The following is a 24,975-nucleotide window of genomic DNA, read 5'->3' on the forward strand; positions in this document are numbered from 1 at the left end:
TTACTTGGCTTGAGGGTTTTCATGAAGTTTCATACAAAGGAGTCCTTTACAGATAGCAGGTCTCAGATTGTACTATATGTGTAAAAATGGGGTCCGCTCCCCTCACACTAAATTTGTCACTGCAACTCCCTTCCCCTGCAACTCCTGCATTAATATATCCATAAAACATGTTGTGAGCACCTTCTGTGTGCCTGATAATGTGCTAAGTGCTGGTGATACCCAGATAAGCAAAATATGGTTATTGTCCTCAAAATATCAGCTATGACAGAGGTATGTGCTTAGAACATGGGGGTGGAGGTGGTAACCTTTGAATAGGGTCTTTAAGAATGTGTGGGATTTCAAGGATGTGGTTATTGGGACATGGTGTTCCAGACCAAGTGGACAGCCTGTTCAGAGCACAGAGAATGTGAAAGAACATGGTGTGTTTAATGATTGGCTAGTGATTCTGGGAGGCCAGAGCATGAAGGTGTGAGTGGAAGTGTACTGTTGGGATACTGGAGGAGGCAGGGAGCACTAGATTGTGGAAGGCTCTGAATGTTACGAACTTGGCTTTCATCCCACAGGCAACAGAAAGTTGGTGAACGAGGTTAAGCTGGGGGAGCTCATGGTCAGATTGGTATTTTAGAAAAAGCGTTGTGACTTTTTGTGAGATACCAATGAGGTGACAAGAGTTTTGGCTGAATATCATAAATAAAAGTGTAGACCAGAGGAGGCAGCCCCAAGGTCACCCTTAATGAACTCTAGTCTGATTAAGGAACAAATTAGTTGTAAACTTCTATTAGCCGTAATGAGACATGAAAGAAATGCAATGATGCCTCTATGAAAAAGCAAAGCATGGGAAGCAAATCTTTGTTTAATAAGGTCAGACTGAGGGCAAAAGGGAAGAAGTTTTGTCAGTGGTGGCTACTGTAAATTAGAAAGAAACAAAGATTCTGCTCCTGAAAGCTCCTCCTCCATGAGTGCCCAGATCTGGGTGAATGGGGCTCCACTCCTAATGTTCAGCTGGCTGGGAAACCTGAAAATGGACTCTATGCATGAAGGATAAGAGGGGTCCTGAGAATGCGTGGTCTTGCACAAGTGAATAACCTAGATGTAGGGCTCATCTTGCTGGAAGGAAAGGCAGGCCTTGCTAAGTTGGGAAACAAGGGGGTTCTCCTAGGACAAGTCTTTCTTTGCCTTCTATAGCATGCCTCTACTTCTTAAGAAATTTCTGACCACAGAGATGGTCTTTAGATTCCCCTTCCATTATTAAATTTAGGCATTTGTTCAACAATTTATTGAGTGTCTGCCATGTGCCAGATATCTTTTTAGGTGCTGAGAGGTACAGAAGTGAACAAAATAGACAAGGTCCCTGTCTTCTTGAAATTTACATTCTAGTAGACAGGTGAGAAACAAGTAATCAAATTATATATAACAATTTCAGTTAGTGATGAGTGCTATGCAGATGTTAATGAAGGGTAATGTGATGAGAGAGAGTATGTGTGTGTGTGGGGGGTGCTTTAACTCCGATGATCAGGGAAGTCCTCTCTGTAGAGGTGACATTTGAACTGAGACTTGAATGCTTCAAAGGAGCCAGCCATGTAAATATCTGGGGGAAAAACCCCTCCAAGCAGAAGGATCAGTAAATGCAAAGGCCCTGAAATTGAAAGGAGTTTCATGTGTAGGGGATTAACAAGAAGACCAGTGAGGCTAGAACAGAAGGTGAGAGTGGGAAGGGAGCAGGACCAGCAGTCAGAACGCCATGGAGCCATCTCCATGGAGCCAAATCCTGTAAGATGGAAGCAGGGAGACCAGATAGAAGGTTATTGCAGGGGTCCAGGAAAAAGATAATAAAGGTTCAAACAAGGCAAAAAAGTGAAGATAGAGATTTTGGATTCCAGAGTGTATAGATGGTATTTAAAGCCTTAATGAGATCATCTATGATACAGTAGACACTAGCTACATGTGACTATGGAGCACTTAAAATGTGGCTAGTCTGAAATGAGATGTGCATTAAGTATTTTAAAGATTTACTTTGAAAAAGAGAATGTAGGGTTGCACAGGTGGTTCAGTGGTAGAATGCTCACCTTCCATGCAGGAGACTTGGGGTTTGATTCCCGGACCATGCACTGCACCCCACCCCCCCAAATAAAAGAATGTAAATATCTCATCAGTAATACTTTCTAATGATTACATGATGAAATAATATTTTGGTTATATTGGCCCAAATAAAATATAGTGCTAAAAGTAATTTCACCTGTCTTTTTACTTTCTTAAATGTGGTTACTAGAAAAATTTAAGTTACATAGGTGATTTGCATTTGTGGCTCACATTTGCATTTCTGTGTAATAGAGGTGGCATAGAAAAGGATTATAGATAAGAAGAGGGCCAAGGACAGGGTTCTGGGCATGCAGAGTCCCGGGGTGCTACAAAATTTCAAAACCAAGAAGAGAGGAAAGATCCATCAAAGGAAGCTGAGAAGAAACAGCCAATAAGGTAGGAGAGAAATTAGAGGAGCGTGGTATTCTGAAAGGCAAGTGTTAAAGTGATTTGAAAAGGAGGGAGTAATCAACTGTGTCAGATGCTACTTCTAGGTCAAATAATTGACGGTTGGATCTTACAAGAGCAGTTTTGGTGACATGGTTTGGAAGCCTGATTAGAAAGAATTCAGAAGAAAAGGAAGTGAGGATGGACAGACAGTGAGTACAGGTAACGCTTTTGAATTTTGTTTTAAAGAGGAGTGGAGTAAAGAGATAGTAGCAGGAAGAAATGAAATCAAGGGGGAGGTTTGTGTGTTTTATTGCAGTTTGTTTAGGAAGGAGAGATAAATCAGCATGTTCTGATTGATTGGCTGATGGTGATGCTGTCCTTAGGGTCATTAAGATTCACTTGGGGAAATAAGGCAAGTAAGCCAGAAAGAACTTGAGACAGTCTAAACTTAAGGGTCCCTTTTTCTTTGCTTTCCCTTTTGTCTTTCATATTACTCACTTTAGCTGTTGTTTCACTTTCTTCTTCCACCTCTACCCAGTGGTGGGTTAAGGACAATGTTAGCCTCCTGTGGCCTGCCATTTTGGATACCAGGCTCCTTTTCCATGGGCTTCTCTAAAGTTCAGAGTTCAGTAGTTTCTTTCCCCAGAGCCTACATGGCCTTCCTTTCTGGGTGGAGTAGTGCTTCCATGCTTATTAAAATGGCATGGGAACCCACTAGTGACGCAAATTGCTTCTGGCCTAAGGAATTCTCCCACTCTCCCTCTGAATTGCTGAGGGAATTCTGAAACCATTCCTTTTCTCCTTCCAGATATCCAAATGAAGCTTGGATAAACAGTCAAGCCTGAAATTCCAGAGGGAAATCCATTTCCTTTTAGGACAGTGTATGATAAATACATGTGGGTTCTCCTGGAGGTAGGTGGATGGTAAGAAAGGTGTGGTTGTATGCAGTGGAGAGAGAGTGTGTATCTATGTGATAAATTAATGAGCACAGTGTGGGCCTGGGGCTAAGTCATTTACAGGCAAAACTGTGATATTAGCTCATAGAGGTTGAGTGACTTGAACAATGTGTTAGTGCCTTCCAGCCAAAGACTATCAGGAACACACCAGTGGTAGAACAAGTTGGTTTATTATTCATTGCAGTAAGGGAGAACACACACCTTAGGGAACCATGCAGTGTCTCAGTAAGAGGGTATGAAGCCTTCTTGACACCAGAGCACGGTCGGCTTTTATTATGGTTTGGAACCTTTTACTTTCCAAGGCTTTGGTCACTCTTGCCATAATGTACTCTCAAGTTTTCATTAGCTTCAAAACATGTTGGCTAGAAAAGGGTAGCTCATAAATATATATATATATTATCAAAATATCAAAAAAATATATATGTGTATATATATATATATATTTGCATAGGCAGGCACCGGGAATCGAACCTGGGTCTCCAGCATGGCAGGCGAGAACTCTGCCACTGAGTCACCGTTGTCTGCCCAATATAGTCTCTTCACAGGGTAATTTTCCAACCAAAACAGTATCTATTCTCCTCCTCTGTTAGTTCAGAAGAAGGGGAGTGGTAATATAGGTAGGCAATTTGACTGCCACAGACCAGTGGAGAAGTGGATTTAATTCCAGGCTCCACTGTTAATCGATTTTATTCCCTTAAGCCAATTACCTCTCTGTGGAGAATAAATGACATACTATATGAGAAAAAGGTATTTTGCAAAATGTTACACAATGTGATGAATTGTTATTATTTCTAAGCTCAATATTTGTAATAAGACCTGAAGGTCTACTTCTTTTAGAAATAAAGGTGATTCTTTTAAATGTCAAAAAACAAAACAAAACAAAAAAACATGTTGGCTAGAAAGCAGGCAGGATAAGCCTGGAGCTCACCTATGAAACAGGAGTAGAAGCTTGACTAGGTCTGGGAGCAGCGCATACCTGGCATGGGCAGGGTATCCAGAACCTGGTTAACCCCACTTGATGATGCTTTAGTCAGTGATATCAAGACCCCAAGGAACGCTATCATAGAGGATAAAGTCGCCGCTTGCCTCTCCACTGCCAACCTGTTTTGTACTAATATAGCACCTTTTCTCTGGGCCATGGTTCCCATTGGACCCCTCTCCCCCATACACACACATACATCAATGCACATAAAGAATGTCAGCATTGATTTATAAAGGTTTTTGATCTACTGGCATGTTTTCCTAAACCTGTCATCTCTACCTTTTGCTAGAAGGCTGGGTTAAATGGAAAATTTACAGTTGCTTCTCAATTGATTATCTGTACTAAAGGAAAGGAGCACAAGGGAATAGATAAGAATCATCCTTTTGATTCTCACTTGGGTTATTTCCCATTTTGGGCTATGTAAACTATGCTGTGCTAAACATTTTTGCATGTATTTTTTGTGCATGCACAAGTGTGAGTATACCTATAGGGTAAAGTTTTAGCAGGTATGCTATTGGATCAAAAGGTAATTGCATTTTTAATTTTGGCGGATATTGCCAAATTGCTCTTCAGAGAGTTAAAACAATTTACACTCCACAATGTGTGGGAGTTCCTATTTCCCCCACACTTGCCCGCAATGGGATATTATCAAACTTAAAGCGTTTTTTTTTTTGACAATTTGATAGATGAAAATGTTAACTTCTTGTCCTGATATATATTTCTTTACTTATGAGTGAGACTGAGATTCTCTTTATGCATTTATTAGTTAGTACAATTTCTTTTTCTGTAAACTGCTTGTTGAGTTCTTTGCATACTTTTATATAAAGATGTCTTTAATCGATTTATATGAACTCTTAAATTAATATGTTTGTCATATGTGCTGTGAGTTTTGTTTTCTAGTCTGTCATTCCTTTGTTGACTCTTTTTTCTTGCCACAAGTTTAAAATATTTAAGCAGTCAAATATCTCGATCTTTTCCTTTATGACTAGGATGTTGATAAGGAAAATTTTGTCTCCCTGGGGAACAGGCCTCCAAAATTAATGGGCCCCAACACATAGCAATTGATCAGGTTTTTTGCGTTTGTCTTTTTTTTTTTGGTAACAATTTTATTGAGGTATAATTCACATACCAAATAATTCACTCATTTAAAGTATACAATTCAGTTGTTTTTAGTATATTTACAGAGTTGTTCACCATCACCACAATCGGTTTTAGAATATTTTCATCACCCTCAAAAGAAACTCTGCATCCTTTAGCTATCACTCCCCCAAACCCCTTAGCTCCTCCAGCCCTGAGAAATCAGTACTCCACTTTCTTTCTCTATGTATTGGCCTATTCTGGACATTTCCTATGAATGGAATCATTGTCTTTACTTAAAGAAAAGCTAATTCTCCCTAGTGGAAATTTCTTTGTATATCTTTTCTTGAATAGTTTAAGTCTCTAACTGGGGCATAAGGGGTAGGGAGAAATGATAGTATTATGAACTCGACATCAAATTATGATCCTTTGATTTTTTTTGCTTGTATTTTATTTTAGTAATTCTACTATGGCTGAATCAATAAGTGAAGCTTCTGGCAGTCCGGAAATTCTGGAGGCCAGTGATGAAGGTAAGTAACTCAGTAAAACCTTGATAACTAAAATGAGACTTTTAAAATTATGCTTAGTCCCTGGGAAAAAGAACGAAGTCACAAGAAAACAATTTCTTATTAAATTTCTAATAATATTAAACTCAGTCCAGGTTTTAAGTCTTCTAACCTTTTCTCTTTCATCTCCAATTCTGATAAGCAAAAGGTTTTTCTGATGCTCTGCAATATTCTATGGGGGTGGTTAATAGATTCTACTTATGAAGGCAAGAAAAGGTCTTTCTACTTCAGAACAGACCATAAGCTGAGAGATCCAATGATGTAATATAAATAGAAATCCAGATTTTTTCCTTAGTGGTCCTCTCTTTATTGGGTTGTTACAGTTTCCATAAACTGTTGTTTGTTTATATTTCTCTACATAATTAAAAAATTATTATGAGAGAAATTGTAGGTTTACAAGAAATCATGCATAAAATACAAAGTTCCCATATACCCAGCCCACTATTAACACCATGCATTAGTGTGGTGTCTTTGTTACAATTGATGAATGAACATTTTTATAATTGTACTACTGACTATAGTCCATGGTTTACATTAGGGTTCACTGCTTGTGTTGCAAAGCCCTATGGTGTTTTTAAAAATTTTATTTTAGTAACATATACATAACATTAAATTTCCCCTTTTAACCACAAATATATAATTCAGAGCTGTTAATTATGCTCCCTATTTTATGCTACCATCATTACCATCCATTACAAAACATTTCCATCATCCCAAACAGAAACATTGTACATTTTAAGCATTAATTCCCTATTCCCTACTACCACCCTATCCCCTGGTAACCTATATACTAGATTATGACTCTATGAGTTTTCTTATTCTAATTGTTTCAAATCAGTGGAGCATACAATATTTGTCCTTTAGAGCCTGGCTAATCTCACCCAACATGATGTCTTCAAAGTTCATCCATGTTATTACATGTATCAGAACTTCATTCATTTTTATGGCTGTACAGTATTCCATTGTGTGTATATACTGTGTTTTCTTTGTCTGTTCATCAGCTGATGGATACTTGGGTTTCCCTCATTTGGCAATTGTGAATAATGCTGCTATGAACATCTGTGCACAAATATATGTTCAATTCTCTATTTTCAGTTCTTTGGGGGTACATATCTAGAAATGGGATTACTGGGTCAATAGTAATTCTATTCTTAACGTTCTTAGGAACTGCCAAAATGGCTTCAACAATGGCTGCATCGTTTTATATTCCCACCAAAATGAATATGTGTTCCCATTTCTCCACATCCTCTCCAACACTTGTAATTTTTCATTTTTGAAATAGTAGCCATTTTAGTGAGTATTAAATGGTATCTCATTGTGATTTTGATTTGAATTTCTGTCATGATGTTGTCTAATGATGTTGAGTATATTTTCATCTGCTGTTTGGTCATTTGTGCATTTTTTTGGAGAAATAGCTAGTCAAGTCTTTTGCCATTAAAAAAATTTTTTTTGTTGAATTTTAGGATTTCTTTATATATTTGAGATATTTACTCCTATTGGATATGTGGTTTCCAAATATTTTCTCCCATTGTAGGTTATCTTTTTACTTTCATGATAAAGTCCTTTGATTCACTGAAGTTTTAATTTTGATGAGATCCCACATACTTATTTTTTCATCTGTTGCTTGTGCTTTGAGTGTAAAGTCTAAGAAACCATTGCCTAACACAATGTCCTAAAGATGCTTTCCTATATTTTCTTCTAGAAGTTGTATAGTTCTGGTTCTTTTATTTAGGTCTTTGAGCCATCCTGATGTAATTTTGTATATGGTGTGAGGTAGGGGTTCACTGTCCTTCTTCAGCATATGGATATCCACTTTTCCCAGCACCATTTGCTAAATAGACTGTTCTTTTCCTCATTGAAAGGACTTAAGGCTGCATGTTCTTGATTCAGCACTTGCCAGTTCATGCAGTGTTTTCTATAATTTTTAAGAAGGTTACTGACTTTAAGATTCCTTTACTGCCTTTGCCTGAGGCAGGGTAGAACAATAGCCACCCTCAGAGCTGGCCCCCAGAGATCTGAAATAGCCTATCAAAGCAGCAGTCAGACCACATCACCCAGGAGCTTGGAGGTCTGCAGGCCACCAAAAGGCTGGAGGATGGGTGATGGTAACTGCTGCAGAGAGGTAAGACTCACAGGTATTTTTTACAATTTACCAGTCTCTTCCTCCTGCTCCTCTCTGGATGCTGTGCAGTGCTAGAGTTTCAAAATAGTTGATTCAGACAATTCCTGCCATTCACTAGTTGTTTTCGTAGAGGGATTGATTCCCGGACTTCCGAAACTGCCATCTTGCCACAATCCTCTCCTAGAAATCCAGATTTACCAAGAGATAAATTTGTAATTTGAGGAGGAAAAGGGAGAATAGAAACAAAAGACTTCACAACTGGTTTCTGTTAAGCAGGATTCAATTTGTGAAAATTCTCTTTTTTTCAAAATTTACTCAGGTAAGTATCCAGTGCCTAAATTGTGATTCCACTTCTGAATGATAGGTGACTGAATGGAATAATGGAAAGGAGAGCAAAAGCCACTAAACAATGATAAATTTTATTAATCTTCCCCCAAAATGGAACCATAAGACATAAAATGAGACATTGTATTTAATGAGAGAACTGAATTTAACTGTTCATTGGATTTTTCTTAAACTTTGTGCTGGAAAAGTTTTGGTAATGGATGGTGGTGATGGTAGCACAACATTTTGAACATCATTAACAGCACTGAATTATATATTTGAATGTGCTTAAAAGGGGAAATATAAGGTTGTATATATGTTACTAAAATAAAAATTAAAAAAAAAACACCATAAGACTGAACAACACAGTAAACCTTAATGTGAACCATGGGCTATTGGTAATAATACAATTATAAAAATGATTTTTGCATCAACTGTAACAAATGTACCACACTAATGCAAAGTGTTAATAATAGGGCAGTGTTCGGGAACTCTGTATTTTATGCATGATATTTCTGTAAACCTACAACCTCTCTAATAAAAAATAGTTAAAAGTATTTAATGACTGAATAAATTAATGAAAGGCTTCCTTACCAATGCAGACCCGACTACCAAAACAACTGATCTATCTTTCTGGATATGAGGTAGACAGTTACCTTAAAAATAAGGTGGCAATTTGGAGTATCTTGATGAAGAGTGGAAGTAAGGAAATGTTTTTTCTCTGTTTTCAAGCTGTTTTTTAGAAGACCAAATGTTTGGGTACATGTTTAGAACCATTCAGTGCTAGCCAGAGAATAAGGTTGCTGTTGAGAAGTTGAAGGAGAAAAAAGCCTAGTTAGAAATGTTTACTTTCTAAGCAGCAATGCAAGAGAACAAGGTCATCTTTATGAGATGCATTTTTCAAGCTCATCAAGTTCAACCCAGATGGACTGCCTATGTGCGTGGTGGATAAGAAAACATACAACCCAGGAGCAATGAGTTCTTTATTGAATTTCACAATATTTTCTTCTTGGAGGAGGGGGGGGGATTGCTTTCAAAGGGCTGTTTTCTGGCACGTGTCACGGTGCAGGCCCTTACTGGATGAGGATATTGAAAGCTACTTGTTTAGGAATGCCTAGTCCTTGGGCTTGGTGAGGGAAATCAATGGCTTTGTTATAGGAGAAGTTCAGACAGCTGTCAGCTCTCATCTGTCAGCTCATTGACCACAACTACTGTACATTGTGGGGGCATAAGTTACCTAGTATATAGGTGACCTATATAAACATTGCTGGATGCAAATGTGGGTTTTGACCCTTACCTGCTGTCTAGGTCTGTCTTTTCTGTTTTTAGTAGCTTTTGAAGATAAGACTATGCAGGGTTCAGTTGCTGGCAATTTAAAGTCATCCCTTTGAAAAGGAAAGCTTGAAAAGCCAATTTATATAATGGAATATATTGCAACCATCTCAGGTTTCCTTAAGATCTCCAAGTAGCAAAGCATGTGGATGGGGCATGGTATTTTCTTTGCGTAACCAGTACAGCTCTGTATCTCATTCCTGGGGCTGAGACCAGGCTTCCTCGCTCACCTTGTCTGATGCAGTTGGGGGTAGGGAGGTCTCCTAAGCCAAATCAGCCTGAAGACTTTTGCAGTTGACATTGTAGGTGTGGCAATGGTTTTCTCACTAAGGCCATGTCCAGCTTTCAAGTAACTGCCTTAGATCAATGAACGAGAAAACCACTGTGTTTGAGGTGTTACCATCTCTTGATGCCTCCCCCACCAACTCCCCACCAACGAAGCTACTCCACAGGGCAGAATGGAAACGTTCTTTCCTTCTAGTGCCCACAGTAGAAAGAGATGCACATTGCTTAATTATCTTGGATCAGCATAGAATGGAAAATTAGGGGTTAATTGGAATATATGGATACTTAATTTTTAGGACCTGCTATAGTTCTAAAGTCACTAGCCTTAGGAACATAAAAATGTTAATACATAATTTTGTTTGTTCATACAATGGTTGAGTTTGACAAGTTCAGTTTTAAAGCCTGAAGAGTTTATTAGAAGTGTTTTTATTAAATTATTAAGTGTTTATAGATTGTGTCACAAATGGAGATATCAGCTGCTGAGTCTCTTCTCTCTTTGACTTTTCTAGTTTATGTAAAGCAGATTTGCAACTCCAAATTCTCTAGCCTTGCCCTCCTCCCTTCTTTTCTGGGATTTTGGCATAAGAGGGGCACAATCACTATATTTTTAAACACACTGAGCATAAAAAGATAGGACTGATGTTCCCCTTTCAGAAGGTCAGAAAGAGATCCCCTTGTCAAGAATCAGTAAATCGTGTTCCTTCCGCTTGAAAATAGTAATGCCCTAAAAGGCTGAAATACAGCATGTTCCTTCCGAAGATTGTGAGAGGACACTGCCCACTGGGCAGGAATTATATGGTGGTGTGTGGAGCCAGCTCACATTGACTTGTGTAGATCTCTTCCCAAGCATAATGTTGATAGCTTTAAATCGACTGTGGTGGATGTACTTACACTGACAAAAGTAGGCAAATACTACAAATCAGAACATTTTCCCCAGAGAACCAGTGTTGATTTTTTTTCCAGCGCCAAACTGATGATAATAATCTGAATTGTACATAAAAAATTACTATTTCATAGGTTTTAGTAATCATTTTGGGGTGGAGAGAGAGTAAGAGAGGCCAGAGATTAGGCATAGATTATTTTGGAGCCAACCTATTCTGTGCAGTATACTCCAGAATCTTCACACTGAATCCTCACAGTAGTTCTGTGAGGTCAAATGTCATCTTAAATGTTTTAATTTGTGATCATGAAAATTAGTTTAATTTCTTTTCCTGACCAAAATGAAAGAAGGGAACTTTAGGAAAATATGTTGCCTACTGTATTTTCGTGTTTTATTCTAGGTAGAATTGCCAAATTTGTCATGACCATGATCCTATATAGGCACATCCTAACAGATAGGACATTCCCAAAGTCATCCAAAACCGAAATTAATTGATAATTAAGCAGTGAATATCAAACAATCTTTCAGTCTTCTTTTCATTGCTCCACCTCATGCTGGCTTCTGTTTGTAATCATGTATATTTTAGAATTCACTTCTGACTTACAGACATGGGACTACTTCTAATGAACACGGATGGAATTGAATCTAGCCCTAATAAGCAAGTGATTATTGATTCCCTAATAATAGCTTATATTTATTGAGCACTTACTACATGCCAGATCCTATGCTAAGCTTCTTATCTACATTTTTTACAACTCACATCAACCCCTATAAGGGCCTGTGTTTAAGTTATAGGATGCTCAGGGATGACTTTGGCAGTGGTCTAAATTCAAGGGAAATGATAGACTATTTGGTACTCTGGACTCAATTGCCCCTCGAGGTTTACTTATTACATGCTTTCCATTAGTTGCTAAGAGGGATGTTACAGAGAGCCTGCCTACAGACTTGATGGGAACAGTAGCTTAGACATAAGAACATCTTATTAATTTGTTTCATGATGTCTAGAACATAGCGTTTGCTCTAAATATTCGTTGAATGGATGAATGCATGAATGTGCAGATTAGAGAGCGTTCAGATGCAAAATTGTGGTGCCAACAGTCAAGTTTCAGTCAGTCAGAGAAATGAGAAAAGCATGAATTGTAGTGCTAGGTAGGGGGCTGGGCTTAAGCCAGGCCTTGAAGTTTAGGTAACATTCTAATAGGCAGGCTCATGAGTAATCAGTATATGAATAAAAGGTCATAGCATTTCAGAGCTAAAAGAAACTGTAAGTTCAGTGGCTCCCAAAGTTTGTTCTGTCAGATATTCTGCATACATGCATTTGGGAGACAATAGTGCCCAGTTTCTTTGAGCTTCACTGTGCACATAAGTATGTTCATTTTCAGAAAAAATCTTTGCTTGAAAGAAGAATGTCAAATTTTGTCTAGCTCAGCATTTTTCAGATGGACTGGAATATAGATCCTTTTCTATGCAGTCAGTCTTTTTCTTTTCACTCTACTCAATTTATTTTAATCTTTCTTCCCCCTTTTATTCGTTTATTTTTTATCCATATGTCAAAAACTCTGAAAAATCCACAACAAAGCTACTAGAGCTAATAAATGAATATAGCAAAGCAGCAGGCTATAAGATCAACACTCAAAAATCTGTAGTGTTTCTATACACTAGTAATGAGCAATCTGAGGGGGAAGTGAAGAAAAAAATTCCATTTGCAATTGCAACCAAAAGAATAAAATATTTAGGAATAAATTTCCAATTTTGATGCCTTGTATTTCTTTTTCACGTCTAATTGCTCTGGCTAGAATTTCCAACAGAATGTTGAATAACAATGGTGACAGTGGACATCCTTGTCTTCTTTCTGATCTTAGGGGGGGAGCTTTCAGTCTTTCCTCATTGAGCATGATGTTAGCTGTGGGTTTTTCATATATTCCCTTTATCATGTTGAGGAAGTTCCCTACTATTCCTATCCTTTGAAGTGTTTTCAACAAGGAAAGGATGCTGAATTTTGTCAAATGCCTTTTCTGCAGCAGTCGAGATGACCATGTGATTTTTCTGTTTTGATTTGTTGATATGGTGTATTACATGAATTGATTTTCTTATGTTGAACATTCCTTGCATACCTGGGATAAATCCTACTTGGTCATGGTGTATAATTCTTTTAATGTGCTGCTGGATTCAATTTGCAAGAATTTTGCTGAGGATTTTTGCACTTATATTCGTTAGAGAGATTGGCCTGTAATTTTCTTTTCTTGTAGTATCTTTATCTGGCTTTGGTATGAGGGTGATATTGGCTTCTTAGAACGAGTTAGGTAGCCTTCCATCCTCTTCAATTTTTTTGAGGAGTTTGAGCAGGATTGGTACTAATTCTTTCCTGAATGCTTGGTAGAATTCACATGTGAAACTATCTGGTCCTGGACTTTTGTTTTTTGGGAGCTTCTTAATGACTGATTCAATTTCTTTACTTGTGATTGGTTTGTTGAGGTCATTCTGTTTCTTCTCGAGTCAATGTAGGTTGTTCATGCCTTTCTAGGGAGTTGTCTATTTCATCTATATTGTCTAGTTCATTAGCATAAAGTTGTTCATAGTATCCTCTCATTACCTCCTTTATTTCTGTGAGGTCAGTAGTTATGTCTCCTCTTCCATTTCTGATTTTATTTATTTGCATCCTCTCTCTTTTTCTTTTTGTCAATCTTGCTAAGTGTCCATCAATTGTATTGATTTTCTCAAAGAACCAACTTCTGTTTTTGTTGATTTTCTCAATTGTTTTCATGTTCTTAATTTCATTTATTTCTGCTCTAATCTTCATTATTTATTTCCTTTTGCTTGCTTGGGGGTTAATTTGCTGTTCTTTCTGTAGTTCTTCCAAGTGAACAGTTAATTCGTCAATTTTTGCTCTTTCTTCTTTTTTTTATTTTTTAAATGTTAAAACAAACTCAGTAGCTTGAAATGCTGGTGGTCGGTGTTTTCTTTTTGATATAGGCATTTAAGGCAATAAATTTCCCTCTTAGCACTGCCTTTGCTGCATCCCATAAGTTTTGATATGTTGTGCTTTCATTTTCATTTGCCTTGAGTTATTTACTGATTTCTCTTGTAATTTCTTCCTTGACTCACTGGTTGTTTAAGAGTGTGTTGTTGAGCCTCCATATATCTATGAATTTTCTGGCCCTCTGCCTGTTATTGATTTCCAACTTCATTCCTTTATGATCTAAGAAAGTGTTTTGTATGATTTCAATCTTTTTAAATTTATTGAGACATGCTTTGTGACCCAGCATATGGTCTGTCCTTGAGAATGATCCATGAGCACTTGAGAAAATGGTGTATCCTGCTGTTGTGGGGTGTAATGTTCTATAATCTGTTAAGTCTAGTTCGTCTACTGTATTATTCAAATTCTCTGTTTCTTTATTAATCCCCTGTCTAGATGTTCTATCCAGTGATGAGACTGGGGAATTGAAGTGTCCAACTATTATGGTAGATATGTCTCTTTTCAGTGTTTTCAGTGTTTGCCTCGTGTTTTGGAGCACTCTGGCTTGGTGCATAAATATTTATGATTGTTATATCTTCTTGTTCAATTGTTCCTTTTATTAATACATAGTGTCCTTCTTTGTCTCTTTTAATTGTTTTACATTTGAACTCTAATTTTTTGGATATTAGTATAGCTACTCCTGCTCTTTTCTGATTGTTGTTTGCATGGAATATTTTTTCCCAACCTTTCACTTTCAAAGTATGTTTGTCCTTGGGTGTAAAATGCATCTCTTGTGGACAGCATATAGATGGGTCCTGTTTTAAAATCCATTCTGCCAGTCTATGTCTTTTTTCTCCCAGTCTATGTCTTTTGATTGGGGAGTTTAATCCATTAACATTTAGTGTTATTGCTGTAAGGGTAGTACTTTCTTCTACCATTTTGCCTGTTGGAGTTTATATGTCATATTTAATTTTTTCTCTTTTTACCTTTTCTGATAGTCTTAATTTCTACACTCTTCTCCACACCTCTCTCTCTTGTCTTTTCCTATCTGCCTCTAGTGATTTTTTTTAGTATTTCTTGCAGAGCCAGTCTCCTGGTCACAAATTCTGTTAGTGATTTTTTTTGTCTGAAAATGTTTTAATTTCCCCCTCATTTTTGAAAGACAGTTTTGCTGGATATAGAATTCTTGGTTGGCATTTTTTCTCTTTTAGAATCTTAAATATATCATACCACTGTCTTCTCATGTCAATGGTTTCTTAATCTTATGAGCATCTTATGAACATACTTTGGGAGATGCTGATCAGGTGTAATCTCCTGATCTTCCTGCTGAGTCCCAGATAGGTTAAGTGACTTAACCAAGGTCCCAGAGCTAATTGACCACAGATTCAGGGTCAAGATCCCAGAGTTTCTTAACTCTCAGGTGGTGCTTTTTCTCAAAACACAAAGCCTTTCCTAAGAGCAGCCTCATTGGCAACATCTTGGCTGGACCCTTCACTGCCAGCTCAGCATGTTGTGCTGACAAGAGACTTTTCTGAAGACCAGACAACTGGGGATTGGAATGAGACATGTGAGTTGGTAAATTATTGCCTGTGAAAGAAATAAAGGCTAATTCCTTCCCTCAGAATAATGTAGCACAAACTCCTCCTCTCCCTTCCACTCTTCTATTGAGTCCTGATAAAGATGTATATATGCATTAGGAAACTAAAGAAATCCCAACAGAGCTGTAGGAGCATTTAAAGCTCACATACCTCACTGCTGCCTTGGTAGTTACTATAGATAGATCAAATTCTCAATTATCTGTAGGTGCAGAGGGCAGCAATCCTGTAGATAAACCAAACCAACTGGCACTAACTGAAGAACACACATAATACACAAATCACACCTTTTAAAATCCTTTGGCATGCCTTGCCATGCCTTTTGCACATGTAGTTTCTTTCTTCTTGCCAATTCTTGACCCTCCCCATTGCTTATAAATTCCTTCCTCAAGGAAGCCTTCCTTGATTGCACAAACCAACTGTATCATTTTGGCATGCAGGCAGTAACAACTTCCACTTGGATTCCCAAGGGTTCTGAAGTGTTTTTCACATTCACATTAGCTCGCCTTGTGGATTATGATGACCCCAGCTGAGGCCAGTGGGGTACAAAGTGCTTACATTGGCTCAATACTTACTGCACAAGAATGAACTTCTTAGGATCAGAAAAGAGGTGTGTGCTGATAATTGAAGTTAAGAGGCAAGTGAATGCTGGTGTGTTGGGTCTGAATAGAGGCTGCTCAAATCCCAAAAGCTGTGTCCACTGGCTTCTGCTTTCACCAGAAACTAAGGCACGTTGTTACTGAATTATTAAAGGGGAAATAAAAGAAATCAATGGTACTGTTAGCATTGAGGTGGAGTAGTGGGGGGCAAGTTCTGCAGGGCACCTGGGATCACTGTCCTCAATGCTGTCATGAAGGCCCTGCATCCTCCCTTGTCGTCCCTCCTTCCATCATCTCCCTACACTTCACTTCCATTTACAACTTCCAGGAAAGAAGAAATCCAAATTTAAAGCCTTGAAGAACTTTTTTGGCAAAAAGAAGAAAAGAGACTGTGAAGATGCCCAGGGAGGGAGGAGGCTAAAACCAAACTTATCCAGTGGCAATATTAACACCTCTTCTCTGAAGCCAGTTCTGGAAGTTCAACAAACTGAAACTAGGTAAGCTTGGGTGGGGTGGAGGTGATGGGGACAGGGCAAGGGGTCTCCCTTTGGCAGCCAATTCACCAATGGGCCTGTGGTTGCAGTGTCTTTGACCTCCCTTCCAGTGGGGGACTTTTCTCTGTGCTCATATATGTGCTATCGTGTGGGTTCACAGCTCAGTGTGTTGGAGCATAGCAAATGGATACCCCAGAAGCACTGGATGAGAGGGCGCAGATAGATCAGAGAAACCCTTCCATGTCAAGTTAAAGTAACTGGAGATGTGGTGCCTATCACTAGTGTAGGTAGCCTCTGGTCCATAGACTAAGGATGGCCTCCAGCATTCCGGAGACCTGGTCTGGTTGGTTTGCCTGGTCCCTGAACTGCAGATCTGTGATTACCAGGCAGATTATGAGCTAGGTCTTTAAATGTGTGTTTAAGTTTCAGGTTTTGAAGATATCTAGCTAGATTGAGCGTGAAATAACTGTGTTGCTGTAAACAACAAACAAATAAGCAAATAGCTTAACCCCCTTTCTCCCTTCACCTCACAAGACTATGAGAAAGATAACTGGTCACAGAAGGTACAAAGAAGACTGTTTCTCAGTCACCATTATCATCTTTTATTTTAATTTTCATTCTGTGAAGAACCAATTTCCACATCCTCTTATTTCCTTATTGTGCCGTTTCATCTAGACACCCAGTAGCCCCAGTTGTTTCTGGACCAATCAAATCCCTCAGTATGGAGTTCCACTTGGGCCTGTTATCCTGGTCTTAAACTCCAGTCTTATTTGGAAATCCCACAGAGCTCACCTGTGCTGGTATCCATTCCCTCAAGAGTTTGCTTGGTGGTAATGGGACACTTAGCTAATGTTACATGGCCTCTACCCCCCAATACTTCCTGTAACATCAAGACATAGTTAAAATTTATGTCTCCTTAAGAAGGATCTTAATGAGAGCATTGAATGCGAGGAATTTCAGATTGTCTCACAATGGGGAAGTTGGTTTTGGACAAAGGAGCTTGTTTCATACCTTACAAATCATTCCATTATAGACCACTGCCTTAAAGCTCTAGATAAAACTAAGACTAACCCTGGTAATAACCAGAAAGTGGGATAGGAAAGAAGTGTTCGGGTTTACTGAGTTGCCTCTACAAATTGACAAGCACTGTTTCTATTACAGTTCTACATTTCCTCTGGTTATTTGTTCCTACCCCTTTAAAATGGTCTGTTTAATTCATCCTCCACATTAAAGAGCATATGTGTGCAAACTGTCTAAGGGAGAGAGTGTGTATACAAGTGCATGAAATAGTTCATCTACGGAAAGGATGGTTTTCTAAGAACCTGAGACAGGTCTTTTTTTTTTGGCAAGGAGCATAAATTAATTAAAATGATATAATTTAGGGGGTCTGAAGATCACCCTTGACCCCAGTCTGTACAATATGACCAGTATCTATTTCCAAGACTATTAATCATATTCCTTCATTTGATTTCTTAATGGGTACTAATTGTAATGCCCTTTTTTTGGCCTTCAGGCTAAGGTTTGGTTTGAGGTTTTGGATTTTTTTCTTTTTGCCTCAAGGGAGAAGATCAATAAACATATTCATGGACAAAAGGTTTGGATTCTGACAAACTTGGCCATGGCTGATGCTAATGTAATTCTTTGATCAGGGAAGAACTGGAACTATAGAGTCAATTCAACAGCTGTCCTATGACTGATGCATAACCATGGAAATGAGATTTCTAAGTCCATTTAAGGCCCAAGATTTCCTCTGAGTCTATCTACACAAAGCAAGGGAGGCAAGGTAGTCACAAATGCTACACTGGTTCCAAACCTAAATTGACCCAGCAAGTCATAGATAAGAAGTGAATGAAAGTGTATGCACACACGATGACCAAATGTGTGTATATAGAAATGTCTGGAAACGTTGTTATCCCAAGGCTGTGACAACTGTATATGTCCAGAAATGTTTATTTAGAGAATCATGCTAATTTTCTTCTGGACTGCTGCTTTAATCCAGCACTGGGACCACCTGGATAGGAGCGTTTTATAAAGAAAAGGCGAGTAGGAGCTTAGTAAAAAGTGGCAGATACCTGTTCTCTCTCCTCTCTTGTTGGCCCACAATCCACCTTAGAATGGGTACCCCATAACATGAGACTGCCATTGGCATGTGTCATTGTAAAATATAGGCCTACGCACATACATGCCCCGCAGCCAGACAGGTTCACAATGACTTCACCAGAGCTAGTTCTCCAGTGCCTGAGCTGTTCCTCTAGTCACCATTTGAAAATGTTTCTTTAAAGGTCAACCTTCATGTACTGTTTTTTTTGTCACATATGCAAAAAAAAAAAAAAAAAACAACTCCAAAAGTTTAAACATTTATTTGTAAACAGCTTTATTGAGATATAATTCACATGCCATACAATTCACCCATTTAAAGTATATAGTTCAAGGGTTTTTGACATGTTCACAGAGCTGTGCAACCATCACCACAATCAATTCTATATCATTTTTATCATCTCAAAAGGAAACCCTGTGCCCAGTAGGAATCACGCCCCATCCCTCCCCATCCAGCTGTAGGCAGCCACCGATCGACCTTCTGTCTATTCTGTCTTTTGAGGACATTTCACATAAATGGAATTATACAATATGTGGTCTTTTGTGACTGGCGTCTTTCACTTAGCATGATCTTTTCAAGTTTCATCCATGTTGTAACATAAATCAAAACTTGATTCCTATTTATAGCTGGATAGTATTCCATTGTTTGTATTTATTACATTTTGTTTAGCCATTCATTTATTGATGAGCACTTGGGTTGCTTTCACCTTTTGGCTATTATAAATAATGCTACTATGAAAGTTCATGTACAAGTTTTTGCATAGACATATGTTTTCATTTCTCTAGGATACATACCCAGAAGTGGAATTACTGAGTCAAATGACAACTCTATGTTTTACTTTTTGAGGAACTGCCAAACTGTTCTCCAAAGTGGCTATACCATTTTACATTCTCACCAGCAGTGTATGAAGATTCCAATTTCTCTACATCTTCACCAATACTTGATGCTATCTGAGCTTTTTATTATAGCCATCTAGTGGGTATGAAGTAGTATCTCAGTTAGTTTTGATCTGCATTTCCCTAGTGACTAATGAGGTTGAGCATCTTTTCATGTGCTTATTGGCCATTTGTATATCTACTTTGAAGTAAAATTTATTCAGATCCTTTGCCCAATTAACAATTGGGTTATTTGTTTTTTTATTATTGATTTGTAAGAGTTCTTTATATATTCTAGATACAATACCCTTATCAGATATATGATTTGCAAATATTCTCTCCCATTATGTGGGTTGTCTTTTCACTTTCTTAATAGTGTTCTGTGAAGCAAAGAGTTTTTAATCTTGACGAAGTTCAATTTATCTATTTTGTTGTTGGTCTTTGACCCATTTCTTTGATCCATATCTTTGAATATGGTGTGAAGTAAGGGTCTAAATTCATTCGTTTACATGTGGATATTGAGTTGTCCTAGGACCATTTGTTGAAGAATATTCCCTACCCCCATTGAATGGTCTTGGCACCCTTATCAAAAATCAATTGGCCATAGATGTATGGGTTTGTTTCTGGATTCTGAATTGTATTCCACTGATCTAGATGTCTGTCCTTATGCTTGTACCACACTTTTTCGGTTATTGTTGTTTTGTAGTAAGCTTCGAAATCAGGAGATATGAGTCCTCCAGTTTTGTTCTTCTTCAAGGCTATTTTGTCTATTTGGGATCCCTTGAGTTTCCATATATATTTAGGATCTGCTTGTCAATTTCTACAGAGAAGCCAGCAGGTATTCTGATAAGGGATTGCATTTAATCTGTGGATCAATTTGGAGAGCATAGCCATCAATAGTTCATGAACATAGAATTAAAAAAAATATTTAGATCATCTTTCATTTCTTTCAACAATTATTTTTGTTTCAGAGTATGTGTTTTACACTTCTTTTGTTAAATTTATTCCTAAGTGTTTTATTATTTTGATGTTATTATAAATGGAATTATTTCCTTAATTTCATTTTCAGATTGTTCATTTGAATTGTACAGAAATACAACTGATTTTTGGATATTGATCTTAAGTACTGCAACTATGCTCAATAATTTTGTTAGCGTGAATAAGTTTTTAATGGATTATTTAGGATTTCCTATATACATGATCATGCCATCTGTGAATAGTTCTACTACCTCCTTTCCAACCTGCATGCCTTTTATTTCATTTTCTTGCCTAACTGTGCTGGCTAGAACTTCCAGTATAATGTTAAATAGAAGTGGTGAGAGTGGACAGTCTTATCTTGTTCTTGATCTTAGGGGGAAGGCATCTGGTTTTTCACCATTAAATATGATGCTAGCTATGGGGTTTTCATAAATGCCCTCTATCAGGTTGAGGAATTCCCTTCCATTCCTAGTTTGCTGAGTATTTATAATGAAAGGTTTTTTTTTTTGTCAAATGCTTTTTCTTCATCTATGAGATGATCATGTGGTGTTTCTTATTTATTCTACTGACATTGTGTATTACACCAATTGATTTTCAAATATTAAACCAACCTTGAATTCCTGAGACAATTCCTCGTTGGCCATGGTGTATACTTATTTTTATATGTTAGTGAATTCAGCTTTCTAGTATTTTGTTTAAGATTTTGTGTCTATATTCATAAGAGATATTGGTCTGTAGTTCATAGTTTTCTTTTCTTGTGATGTCTTTGTCTAGTTGAAATTTTGAAAAGGTAAAATATATTCCCACATCCCCAAAGAAGTCTTTTGTAACTTTTTTTGGTGCCTTTTATTTATTTCTAATTTTCCCTTGACTTGTCTTAACACATAATTGTCGTCAAACTGGCTGCATTTTCAATTAGAAGGTATTTCTATCTGGCTTTAGCAAGCTTGACTGTGTAAGATGAATTTGAAAGAAATAAGGTGAATTGCAGCATCCTTGTGTGAAAGAGGAAAAGACCTGGTGGACGAAAATCCAGAATGTTGGCACATCTTTGATATTTTACAATAAATTAAAGCAGAAAACCTAGAGAGATTCAGGGTGTAAAATATATTTCGTAACTCTCACCACAATAGTATAAAGACTCAGTGCCTTCCCTTTCATTTCCCATAGTTGTCACCATTGAATTTTATACTTTAAGTGAATTGTATGGTATGTGAATTATAGCTCAATAAAGCTGGCATATATATGTATATAAAGATATGTGCTCATCATTTAAAAATAAAAATTATACAGAAGTACATAAAGTAGAAATTAAATATCACCATATCCCTAGTGTCACTCCTCAGAGGTAATTATCACTAACAATTTGGGGCATATCCTTACAGACTTTTTTCTGTGGACACAACTACATATGTATGTCATATATGCTATCATTTTTTTTCAATTAATATATTTTGGAGAACTTTCTGGGTCAGCACCTGTGCATCCTTGTCCTTCTTCTGTAGTACCTGTGGTAGACTGTAATATGGATATGCATGTGTTTTCATTCCTATTCCGTTGAGCTGCTTTTATAAGAACTTTCATTCCTGTTCAGGGCAACGAGCAGCATGGGGAACAAAGCTCTATCCCATGACAGTATCTTCATGTTGGAGCCTGAACTTGAAATATCAGCAAGTAAAATGTGCCCCTCTCTGGAACCCCAAAGAGGCAGAACTCTGCAGGTAATAGTGGGCTTGAGCCTCAGTGCCTCTTCTATTCCATACTCCACTTCTACCAGAAAAAGGAGCAGGGGGGACTTGGCCCTACTTTTCAGCTGATTCTACCCACTATGTCTGTTTTAAGCATTGGATGAGAATGTATAAATATATAATGAATTTAGCTGGTATTGCAGTTTGGTAAAGCTGCCAAAATGCAATATACCAGAAATGGGTTGACTTTTAACAATGGGGACTTATTAACTTACAATTTATAGTTCTTAGGCCATGAAAATGTCTAATTCAAGACATCAGCAGGATGATATCTGACTTTGAAGACAGGCTGCTGGCATCTGGGATACCTCTGTCACATGGGAAAGCACATGGCCAATGTCTATTGGTCCTTTGCTCCAGGGTTTCATTGCTTTCAGCCTCTGGCTTCAGTGACTTCCTCTCTGAGTTTCTGTGGGTCCTCTCTTAGCCTAGGTCTTTTCTCTAAGCTCCCTGGGATATTTCTATGAGCTTCTCTTAATTTCATCTCTTAGCTTCTGTGGTGTTTTATTCTCTTATAAAGGGCTCCAGTAAGGAGATTAAGACCCACCTTGAATGGGTTGGGTCATATCTCAGTTGAAATACCATAACCAAAAGGTCCCACCTACAATAGGTCTGCATCCACAAGAATGGGTTAAAAGAACATGACCCCTTCTGGGATATATAACAGCTCCAACCACCAAACTTGGTGTATGGTACTTAGTAACTGCTCAATAAGTTTTGGCCAGTATTACCATCATTCACTTCTCTTAACACATCCCAGGAATGCTTTAACTATTTTAGCAGTTGCATTAGACTGTTAATGTGCAATCATCCCAACTCCCACTTTTTTTCTGTCTCTTCCACAGACATCACAAGTTTCTAGAACTCTGCCTAGAAGTGGACTTATTGATGTTTCTGGAACTCTTTCTGATGCTGTCTTTGAAGCTTTACCCCAATATATACCCAGAAGTGGAATCTGGGCTGTGGGTTCCATGATCGCTGAGGTAATAGAGTGGAATATAAGCAGCTGAGTCAGACAGATCTGTGCTTTAATTCTCACTCTGCTATTTATTGGCTATATGACTCTGGGCTGGTTGCTTAACCTCTCTAAACCTTCCTTTCCCTATGTACAATGGGTATAATATTAATATATACTTCAAAGGATAGATAGGATTGAATGAAATTGGATATGTAAAGCACTGCTGTTATTATTATTATCCATGAGAGATGACAGAGGAGAAAACTGGGAGGTGGGGTGCTTTGTGAGTCCTCAGCTGTGGGGATGGGAAGGAAAAGAATTAACATCTCTGGGGTTTCTCCCTACTATATACCGAGTACTATGCTAGGCATTTTACATATCCTCTCACTGGATCCTAATAACCCCAGAAGTAGATATAATTGTCCCCATTCTACAGATAATAAAACAGACTCAAAGAGAGTAAAGAAATTGCTCAAACTCACTCAGGTAGTAAGAAATAAAGCTAGAAATATGTTACAGGTGTGTTGACCTCAAAACCCGTGGTCTTCCCGTTACCCTAGTCTCTAACTTGCTCAGTTTCTTTGTACTTGCTACAATAGGGAAAAGTCTTAGTCTCCATGAAATATAGCATGGACATAGGACAGTCTCATACCCCCACCTAGTAATAAACTTGTATTATTTTATGCTCAGTCATATTTGTCTGGAGCTCTGATCCAGAAATGCAATTAACAGAGGAGTAGCTGGAGACGTTGTCAGGGATATAAATCTTAGCAGCTTCCTTCTTTCTTCTCTCAGTCTCTGGGTGGGATTATACCCAAAGATCTTTGTGTAACTGGGAAGTTCACATAAGAAGACCCTTATCCACTTGAGAGCTGATTATTTTTTATTTGTCAAAAGATAAATAGGGCCATGGAAAAAGAATGAAATGTGACCCCTGCCATACTGCATATCAATAAATAAAGGATAATTGGGGCTTACTTCTCATATACCTGCTTGAGACCCCACACCTTTCACTCTGGTTTCCATACTTTATGTGGAAGTTCTGCTGGGTCCATATACCATGAAGAAGGGAGAAGAAAACACTGAGATACTCATTAATGGCTTGGATCCTAAGGTTGTAAAGCAGCCCTTAAGTCAATAGGCTTTGCCCTCCCAAAGGCCCTTAGACTACAGCAGTACAAGTCACTTCTGTGGTAATTGTTATCTCTGGATTTCAAGAGGCTGTTTTATATATGTATAACCTGGTATTTAGAGATACGAATGAAGCCAATAAGGTTGGGATTAAAGAAATTCAGAACATAGGGGTAAAGATGACATTGTCTATATTTTAGAACCTTGTCTATTCTTTGAGACCAAAGGAAGAAAGATTTACTTTGTCCAGAACCTAAATTTTCTGTAGCACATATTCTTACTCAATCTGTCTGGATAGATCATTTAAACAATCCAAACACTGGGAGCCCAGAATAAAAATGAGAATGCCTTTAATCCTATATGTAATGTAATGCCTGGATACATCCCAAAGTATATTAAGCAGATAATCAAAAAGCATTGGCAAAGTCCCTTGAGGGATGGGAGAAAAATCATAGAACTATTAAACTTTACCACCAGGGAAACCCCTGATACTGTGTCAAACATTAGGGACACCCAAATCAATAGTCCAAGCCCTTGATCTTGAGGCTTG

The 24,975-nt window shown here is 37.9% G+C and overlaps 1 protein-coding gene across 3 annotated transcripts in view; it reads left to right on the forward strand.

Moving 5' to 3' along the window:
• The window catches only part of KIAA1210 (KIAA1210 ortholog), an 80,793-nt gene that overhangs the window by 24,890 nt on the left and 30,928 nt on the right, over nucleotides 1–24,975 (forward strand). For 2 of the 3 annotated variants that reach the window (XM_077146015.1, XM_077146016.1), the window contains 5 exons: nucleotides 3,278–3,381; nucleotides 5,944–6,014; nucleotides 16,472–16,640; nucleotides 22,183–22,309; nucleotides 23,182–23,319. In XM_077146015.1, the coding sequence (XP_077002130.1) occupies nucleotides 3,353–3,381; nucleotides 5,944–6,014; nucleotides 16,472–16,640; nucleotides 22,183–22,309; nucleotides 23,182–23,319 (534 nt within the window). In that variant the 5' untranslated portion in view covers nucleotides 3,278–3,352. The remainder of the gene's footprint in view (nucleotides 1–3,277; nucleotides 3,382–5,943; nucleotides 6,015–16,471; nucleotides 16,641–22,182; nucleotides 22,310–23,181; nucleotides 23,320–24,975) is intronic. The other variant, XM_077146017.1, reaches the window with a different exon arrangement.

This window comes from Tamandua tetradactyla, chromosome X (assembly GCF_023851605.1).
Source record: "Tamandua tetradactyla isolate mTamTet1 chromosome X, mTamTet1.pri, whole genome shotgun sequence".
Lineage (NCBI taxonomy): Eukaryota > Metazoa > Chordata > Mammalia > Pilosa > Myrmecophagidae > Tamandua > Tamandua tetradactyla.